The 9,198-nt window shown below is 39.6% G+C and overlaps 2 protein-coding genes across 3 annotated transcripts in view; one reads left to right on the top strand and one right to left on the bottom strand.

Moving 5' to 3' along the window:
• ckba (creatine kinase, brain a) lies at positions 1-8,354 on the bottom strand. 2 transcript variants are annotated; one of them, XM_015036943.1, is made up of 8 exons: positions 8,332-8,354; positions 4,115-4,302; positions 3,834-3,988; positions 3,625-3,757; positions 2,690-2,861; positions 724-847; positions 448-637; positions 1-370 (listed from the first exon to the last, which is right to left on the bottom strand). In XM_015036943.1, exons 1-8 carry the CDS (start codon positions 8,352-8,354, stop codon positions 192-194), a joined length of 1,164 nt encoding a protein of 387 aa, XP_014892429.1. In that variant the 3' UTR covers positions 1-191. The 2 variants fall into 2 exon arrangements, with proteins under 2 accessions (XP_014892429.1, XP_014892430.1); XM_015036944.1 differs by lacking the exons at positions 4,115-4,302; positions 8,332-8,354 and adding exons at positions 5,409-5,610; positions 5,876-6,037 and having other exon boundaries at positions 192-370.
• trmt61a (tRNA methyltransferase 61A) overlaps positions 7,569-9,198 on the top strand; it is a 30,222-nt gene continuing 28,592 nt past the window's right edge. Inside the window, exon 1 of the mRNA XM_015036945.1 lies at positions 7,569-7,758. The gene's annotated coding sequence lies outside the window, so the exon portion shown is untranslated. The remainder of the gene's footprint in view (positions 7,759-9,198) is intronic.

The following is a 9,198-nucleotide window of genomic DNA, read 5'->3' as shown; positions in this document are numbered from 1 at the left end:
TCTCAACTTGAACCAAACCATTTTTATTGCATTTCAGATCTTTAAATACACAAGTTAAAAACTGAAACTGGGAGTGCAGCCAATCAGAGTGTAGGGCTTTGAAGGAAGATAGTGGAGGTTAGAGGGGAACAGGAAGGAAGAAACGGGAGTATTCTTTGTCTTTTTTTTTTTCTTTTCTCATCAGGACGGCTTTACTTCTGGGCAGGTATCAGGTTGTCAATGGGTTGGCCTTTCTCCAGCCTCTTCTCCATCTCCACCAGCAGCTTGACCCCGTCCACCACCATCTGGACCAGCTCCACCTCAGAGAAGCCCAGCCGGTCAGCGTTGGAGATGTCAAACACTCCGCCGACGGCAGCAGTGTCCACGCCGCCTGAGAGAGGACAAGAGCAAGTCTAACACAAACCTGCACAGGATGAGAAGAACCGGCATCGGGGCGACCATCCTTACCAGTGCCCCGTTTCTGGAGCCTCAGTTTGGTCAGAATTTCTTCAAACTTGGCGTGCTTGCTCATGTTTGGCAGCTTCACATGCACTCCTGCGCGCAGACCGGTGCCCAGGTTGGAGGGGCAGGTCAGAACGTAGCCCAGGTGTTCGTTCCACATGAAGGCGTGGCCCCTGTCCCTGAACAGGGTCTCGATCTACCGACACGGTGAAGGTCAGACGTTAGGTTGGCGGACAGCTTTCAACGGGACAACGGTTCTGAAATGAAAACATCCCGACTGACCTTGGTGAGACCGGTGCAGAAGCGAGTGAACACTTCCTTCATCTTTCCTCCCTTCTGCATGGAAATCACACGCAGGTGGTCTTCCTCATTCACCCACACCAGGAAGGTCTTGTTGTCGTTGTGCCTGTTGAAGATGAGAGAGACTGTCAGAAGAGAACTTTAAAAAGATTCAAGGGAAAGCAAAAAAACTCTGGAGGATAGTTAGCAACTGGAATAAATAGAAACGCTAATAATGTTACCTTGCTAAAATAATGACCCAAGTCTTTTTTGGGGGGGCAAAAATCATCTTTTGGGATAAAAAATGACTTGGGTCTTTACTCTAGCAAGGTAATTCAATGTTTAAAATGCAACATATTTTAAACATGGAATGTAAATTGAATTCAAAAATACTTTGATACCTAAAAGCAAATGAAAAGTTCCAACTCATTTAATTCAGTCTTTGTGGATGACGACGATGGATGTGGACACAGAGGGGAAAAAAGCTATTTTTCTCCCAAAAAGGCAGAAATGAAAGTTTGAAAAAAGAAAAAAAAATCTCAATGACATTGATATTTACACGTGAAGTTTATTTAATTTCCTCAAAGTATAAAAACACATGGGACTACTAGAGTATATTGCTTGTGGGTCTAATCAGTCGGTCAGAGTTTAGTCAGGAAAAGTCACATTTCTCTAAAAATAAACCTAACCAGAGGAGATGGCGTTAAAGTTCATGCAGACATGAACTTTAACCAATAATTGTACAGAATACCTTCATCCCAATGTTACACTGAGCTGCAAATTGTTAAATGAATGGAAAAAAAAACACACACACACACACACAAGCTGGTTCCACTTGTTTTAGAATTTGGTTACATTTTGTTTTTTTGTATATTCTTTAAAGTTGTCTGGTTTTTCCTCTGTGCCTTTAAACAAATGTAGAAGATGAATTATCAAGCCACAAATATCCAGGTTGTCTTGTCTTAACCTGCCCTTTGGTTAGTTTCACTAAAGCAGTTGGTTACCATGGTGACATTTGGAGAGTCAGACAGAGTGTTAGTACTGGAGTGTGTTTACATTCTCAGTCACTTTAAACAGAAGTTAAGTTTTCCATTCATTGAGTCTGATGAATCATTTAATGTGTTCATCAAGTTGCTTTAAGGTGAGTTTCCTGTGATCACCGTTTCATTAGAATAAGTGAATTAGTACTTTCACACTGAACACAGCTAATGCAGCTAAAGTATTTTCAACAGGTTTTTGTTTTTTGTTTTTTAAAAAAGCTGAAGTTGTTTTTTGTTATAAACTTTTTGCCATGACTGTCAAACTTGTCAAGTTGAAAGCACTTGGATGGGGTACATGAAAATGTATTTTTGTTAAATGATAATGTGAAAATAAATATGTTGCACCTTACTGAAATGAACAGAATAAACTGATTTTGGTTGAAAATGGATCAAAGGGATACAAAAATGCATTATTACAACACAGGGCTACATTTTCTAAAATATTAACTTTTTTCTTTTTTTTTTTTTTTTTGCTTTTTGCTGGACGTTTTTGGTGCTAATTGATAAATCCAGAAACCTGAAATTAAAAAAGAAAAGTTTTGTGCCTAATTTTATTAATTTTATTTTAGGATGACTTCATATGTGAAAAGTTGCCTTAGATTTAAATTAAATGTCCATCATCTGCATCAACCTGCATTCTGTTGATGCAGGTTGATAACAGTATGGAACTAGAGATGCACTGACTGCAGTTTTCTGTCCAATCTTTAAAAAGCCTGACCTACCTGTCCTGAACTTTATTAAACGGTTTAAAATAAATGTCCCATTTGCTTCCACTGTCTTTTCCTCTCAGTCACCTCATTTAAACAGAATCTCAAGACAGTTTGAATAGAAAAATTGGTTTCTGAATCGACTCGACAGACCCCGGCAGATTCACATCTCTGCCTGGAACGTCGACCGATTCTGATACCTGGAATAACAGGAATCCTCACCAGATTCCTCTAGCGTCCGGCCAATCACGGGCCATTCCTGAGGCCAGCAGCAGAGGAGACACGGGCTTATCAAAGAGGAAGTGGTCGTCAATGAGCTGCTGCTGCTCTGCCTCGGTCATGTTCTTCAGAGCGTAGTATTTCCCCTTCAGGTCTCCACTCAGAGCGGCCAGAGCTGCAGGGTACAGAGGACACACGTCATACATCAGCTGAAACGCAGGGCTGGGTTTGTTCAAGGCCGTTTGTATGCAAAAAGTGGATCAATCAGTCAACGTGGCTCACTAGAAGAAAACAGGTTATGAATTCAGAAACGTGAAGGCAGGACTGGCAGAAATACTAAGTTTAGCTCAGAACAATGAGGTCATGTAAAATAAATTAGAATATCATCATCTTCCTGAAATAATGGTTTGTGCCATTTTTTGCCAAAAGTGATTTTTTTTTTTTTTTTTTTGCAAAAATCACTTTTGCCTTTATCTTAGGAAGGTGGCAATATGTGTTCTGATGAGACTCATTTTTCAAATTTTGAAAAAAAAACATCCTAAATCAGGCATTAAATAATATTACATTTCTATACAAAAAGTTTTGTTTTTGTCTGATGTAATATTTTTATTTTAAGTCTATTTTTTTTTAAATTAATCACTGACGTAAAATCGTAAAACAAATAAAGTCGTTTGTATGATACTAACCTATATAACATGTTTCACTTGGTGATAAAGTTCCTGAAATAAATGGCCTTTTCAATAATATTCCCATTTACTGAATGGCTCTGTATTTTTCAGACTGCTACCACTAGAGGGCATCCTCTCTTCAACAATAAGTTCCAGTCAGGTTTACTGTCAGAAAACGGATCCATTGTTTGTTTGTTTTTTGCATAATAATCACACATAAACACTACAGGTCCCAGCAGTAGCTGTCAGCTCCAGGCTGAGGACTTTCACCTTCAACAGAGAGCTTCTCCACGGCCCGCCGCTCTCCACGGCTGCAGTGTGGCGGCAGACAGAAGCCACGTATGCTGCGTCCTGTTCTGACCCGGGAGCTCAGGACGTACTTGGGGTCAAGGTCGTCGCCGCCCTGAGAGGACACACAGACTGTTTAGAAATCGATTCCATCCCTCCCCTGGCCCCTCAGTGAACCCCAGACGCAGTACCTTCAGGTTGTCTGGGTTCAGGTCAGTCTTGTGCTTGTCTGTGGGTTTGTAACCTCCGTGTCTGTCCTCAATCACGGGATCCAGCAGCTCTTTGAAAACTTCATACGTCTCCTCATCCCCGGCCACACAGCCCACGGTCATAATAAACGGGTGGCCTGCAGGGAAACGTCACGTCGCAAGACAAAAACATAAAAAATAAATTATACTACATAGAGTTCTTCATTCTCCTCAACTCAACGTGTCAACTTTGATCAGACTCAAACGTGGAACTGTTACTGTACCCGGATTATCAACCCCTGTCTGAATGACACCCTCTATGGTGAAGCCGTTGGGTGTCACCCGCTCTCTCAACTTCTTGTACATGGGCAGAGTTAAGACCTTAGCCATATGGTTGTTGTGCTTAGAGAGATCTGGATACTCATCCTCAGCTGACAGCCACTTCATTGACAGCTTGGCCATGCTCTCAGAGCTAAACAGAAACACGGTCTACAGGGTGAGGCTACACTTCACTTAGCACATTATGGACAAAACGCTACACTGATAAGAGAATGGAGCGCCAACTTAAGTCAATGCTGGAGTATGTAACTTTTATGAAAATATGATTTTTACATTTAATAAAACCGTCACCATGTCGTGACAGTGTGAGAGAGAATCTCTGAAAAGATCAATATCGCCCTCTTCCTCCCAGTGTCACTATGCACCGCTCCCGGTCTAAAACAACCAATCAGAGCCAGGAGAAGGGTTTTAGCGCCGTCAATCAATCTCCTGTACATTGGCTACATGTGCTAACAGCTAACAGAAAAACAGCTTACAGTTACACAAAAATTGTTTGTCCACCATCATCTGTGGCTATGCTAACTAGCCTTAGTGACAGGCTATGTTGTGGTAAACCAGCTGTAGCCTAGCAAAGACCAAACAGGAAGGGGTGAGCACCAAAGTAATTGTACTGTAGTACTGGGATGAGGCAGAGGAGCTCCATTTTTTTCAGAGACACCAACATAAGATCATTTTAACAAATATGTTAAAAAGCTTGTATTCATAACAAGTCACATACTGCAGCTTTAATTTGTTACATGTAATCAAATGAAGTTTGCCAAACTTACAATAGTTTGTTTAAAATGTCAATTTAATTGAAATTCAAAAACATTAAACTTAGAGGAACTTCATTTTATTACTTGTAACAAATTAACTACTTTTTTTGGATCACCTGTTTTCTTTTTTCAGTGTAGGAATATGATGAGCTTTTTCATGCTGTAGGTTATTACACAAAAAATGGATGACATCACAAACCTTAGAGCAGCTGGGGATTATCAACGGCAGTTTTTCATAAACTATGTAATCTGCTTGGCATTTGCTGTAAAAAATTTGCACATTTTCTGAGATAAGCACATTTAAGGCAAGATGGCAGTTTGTAACACATAAAACTTTTATGTGAAAATGTTGGCCCCAGTTTATCTCATTGAGGTCGAAGTCCGAAAAACTGATGTCTTTCTTTTAAGCCAATCAGGCTTGATTGTCAAGCAACAACTATTTTTTGTTGTTTTAGTTTTCTTGTTTGTTTTTTCATTCGTTTACCTGGGTTATCAACCCCAGTCTGAATAACATCATCCAGAGTAAATCCACTGGGTGTCTCTTTGGTCCGCAGCCGCTCGTACATGGCCGGAGTCAGGATCTTGGCCATGTAATTGTTGTGTTTGCTGAGGTCCGGGTACTCCTGCTCAGAGGAGTATTTCAGCTTCGCCTGGTTGTGCGTGTTTCCGAAAGGCATGGCTGTTCCCTGGGCGGGTGATGGAGGGGAGAGGCGGTGAAAAGCAGCGACACAAACCCGCACCTCAACGGCAGATTTTAAATAATCTAAAACATATTTTTTAATTATTATTATCAGTTTTAGAATGATTAAAAATCTTCATATTAGCCGTGTGAAAAACGCATGTAAAAAAAAAAGAAGAAGCTTCCGCCGAATAAACATTCAAACAGTTAAAAAGACAAGCTGCCTCTTTATGGCCCAAATAAAACGGACTAGAATTAAAAGAGTCCCCTACCTGTTGTGTTCGGGCTTGGGGGGTACTACTACTACTATTACTAGTTGATACAAAGATCCCTATGTTTCCGACCGAAGAGCGCACACACACACACACACACACACACCACCGGTGGCGTCTAACTACTCTCAGACCAGCCTTCACTTGGGATGGGATTTATAGATGACCGTCTCTGCTCCCATTGGCCACTATTTGTAGTCCATTCAGTCAATTGGAGGCGTGAATGCGGCTGCAGCGATCACTTCCGCTCCTCTCGATCACGTTCTTCTCCAGTAATTTGCAGGAGGAGAACTACAACTGGCAGCACTTCCAAAATAACAGGAGCAAATCTTCCTGCAACTAATTCTTTTTTTTTTTTTTTTATTAAACTCACTTTAAAAATTGTTTACACGTATTGACCAATTTATATGTTGTCGTGAGACGTTATGTATTCAAAATCAAGTCCCCCTTTCCAAAAACATGGTTCTACATCCAGATGCCTGTCCTCTGCTGCATCAGCTGCCACTTCCCTGAAACGAACCGCCAGACATATAATGAACCACATTTAACCAGTTGGCTCCACCTGCAGTGCAGCCTACACCTTCAGCAACGCTACATCATTACCACGGTCAGCAAAACTATATTAAATCTTTGTTTACAATCTGCTGACCAGATCAGTTATTGTAACTCCTATCTCATTCAATGCAAAGCAGAATGAGTTGATTTTTTAACTGATAATTTAAAAATTATGCACTGAGAAGTTCCTATGATAAGCTCAGCAGATGAACAGCTCCAACAGGTGTTTGCTAATTGCTGCTGCCACTAGTCTGGAGGAGCTAAGTGGGTCAGTCTTGGGAGAAAGGGTGCTAAATAAGGTGGAGGCTCAGCTTGGAGACCGTAACTCCAAGGAGGAGCTCTGTGGAAAAGGTGGTGCTTGGCGAGAATAAACTCTATGCCTCGTAGGCGGAGCTAAGTCCTTCCAGCTTAATGGTTGCCGGGAGATCAAAGAATTTCTGCAAGGGGTGCTGTGGTAGCGCAGGGGAAAAGCACAACCCATGTAAGGAGGTGTCATTCCTCGCATGCTCAAATCCTGGTCTGGTGACATTTGACGCATGTCTTCCCACTTTCCTGTCTGCCCCCTTTCAAATAAAGGCCACTAGAGCCATTAAAACGAAAAAAAAAGAAGATTGATCAAATCGTGCATATTTTTTAAATCAAGCAAAGACAACTGAATAACTTTCTTTTTGTTTGTTTGTTTGTTTATTAATTTTGTCGTAGAAAGAAACAGCAAAGTTCCTATTTGCTCTTTGTCCATGGATAAACTCCTTAACAGTCACCCGGCAAAAAACTGAGAAGGAGGCTCTGTGGGAGGAGTTTCCCTCTTCGAGAGCAGAGCGCTTACTGGCGAGTCATAGCATCTGAATTTTATTATGTCTCAATGGCGATTAACATAAATGTACAATCATAAAGTATAAATGTACAATCATAATATATGATTGTACATATACAATCATATATTATTGTATAATAATATGTAATATTATACAATAATAATTATATATTATTATTGTGATAATATATAATTATATGTTAATTATATAATTAATATATAATTATAGATATATATAATTATAGATTATATATATTCTCACCGTGTGACGCGTCATGTCACACATCGAGAACGGTGTGACGTGACCGCCGTTCTCGGCTGTGGATGTTTGAGAAGCATCCGGGGTCTTTCACATTACTTCCGTTGAAAACAACACCACGTGTGTTGCCAATGAATGCAGTAGCTGTCACTTACTACACGCGCTTACAGCGACATTAAAAGCAGCATTTATTTGACGTATAAATGCAGACTGGTTGAAGCTAGTTCTAACCAAAATAGCCAAGCTTCGGAGAAGGTAGGGGATGAGTTTGTAACGGCTATTTTGCTTGCCAAACGGTACCACCGGTCAAGGAAACCGGTGTCGCTTGAACTAGCTCATATTCTAAAATCTCCAAACACGTTCAACGGTCACCTTTTAACGGTTTTGTGAAAATAGCTCATGCTAGCAAACGCTTTGCACTTCTCTATGCTCCTGAAGTAATCTCTGAAATGCAATTAAATAACATTAAATTGCGAGAAACTGTGGCTTAGAAGCTAACGTTTACTTAAGGTAGCAAACGGCTATCAGACGCTTACTTTTTCTGCTTAGCTAGGGGTAACCGACAACTTTGTCTTTTACAAACTGCCATCTTTCACTGCTCAACTGTATCCCCAGATATTTTAAGGTTTTCAATCATTTAACTTTAATTACTAATTTTCTATAGCTAGTAGGTCAACTATTACGAAGCTGAACCATTGAATAAACCGTTAGATTTAATTTAACTGGTAGTAACAATATCTGAAATACTACAAGTTAACTAGATTTTGAAACTTAAATGGCAATTTTAACTTGACACTCTGTAGCGAATTGTTAGAAAACCTTACTCACATTCTCTCTATGTTGTCTGACATCTTGACGTCTTGTCTTTTTCCCTTTTAGACAGAAAAAAAAGTTTTTTTCTCTCTCTTTCGAAAACTGCCTAGAGTAGTATCCTAACAGTCGGAGCGCGTGGTATAAAAAGAATGGTTACCATGGCAACTGTGGAAAATTGAAGTTATATTTTTGTTTGAAAATGCACAGTTAATCGAATGTCCTCAACATGTTGTGGAAAAATAAGTAAACAGTCATATTATATAATGTGGAAGCACCAACGCATCACCAAATGTGTCAGTATGACACTATTATGCTAAAAGTTTTTAGTATTCACAAAAAAAACCCTTCAAAAGTCATTTATTCACTGTAAAATGCATTTAATTAACTTTTAATTAAAGTATCACTAAACTGGGATGAAAAATATACATAGCTTAGTTAGTATTTTAAGTGTAATTGGAGTGAGGTGGAGACCCTGAAACTAATCAACAACAATTATAAAGTACTTTATAATTGTTGTTGCCAGTACTTATTTTTTACCCATTCTGATTTCCAGCATGGAATGTTTCTAAGAATTTGCTACACAAGTTTAAGATTGTATATAATTATTTTTTCATTCAAGATCAAAATTATAGACATATCCTCAATTGGTTAAACTTCTCTCTGCAAAATGCACCTCAGTCACACACTTTTAAAATTCTTGATGGATATTTTACTTCCCTGCAAGCAAATTCTGGTGTGTTTTGAATGTGTATGAGAATGTCAAGTGGAATGGAGACTGCTCATAAAGCAGGATGTGGACTGCAACGCAGGGCATTCTGGGTAAATACACCCAACACAAACGCTAGAGTCTAGAGCTATGGGAAAAATGACTTGTGGTCTTTT

The sequence above is a fragment of the Poecilia latipinna genome, unplaced genomic scaffold, assembly GCF_001443285.1.
Source record: "Poecilia latipinna isolate Pla-1442-1.1 unplaced genomic scaffold, P_latipinna-1.0 Scaffold386, whole genome shotgun sequence".
Lineage (NCBI taxonomy): Eukaryota > Metazoa > Chordata > Actinopteri > Cyprinodontiformes > Poeciliidae > Poecilia > Poecilia latipinna.
The sequence above is the reverse complement of the archived record's forward strand: the minus strand, read 5'-3'. Positions and strand labels throughout refer to the sequence as shown.

What these genes read in the sequence shown, in the direction of transcription:
- ckba (XM_015036943.1), bottom strand. Translation starts at nt 8,354, where the DNA reads ATGTCAGACAACATAGAGAGAAT. An exon ending in GGAGAAGCTCTCTGTTGAAG is followed by an intron (nt 2,862 to 3,624) that starts GTGAAAGTCCTC and finishes TGTACCCTGCAG; the next exon opens with CTCTGGCCGCTCTGAGTGGA. An exon ending in TCTGCACCGGTCTCACCAAG is followed by an intron (nt 638 to 723) that starts GTCAGTCGGGAT and finishes CCGTGTCGGTAG; the next exon opens with ATCGAGACCCTGTTCAGGGA.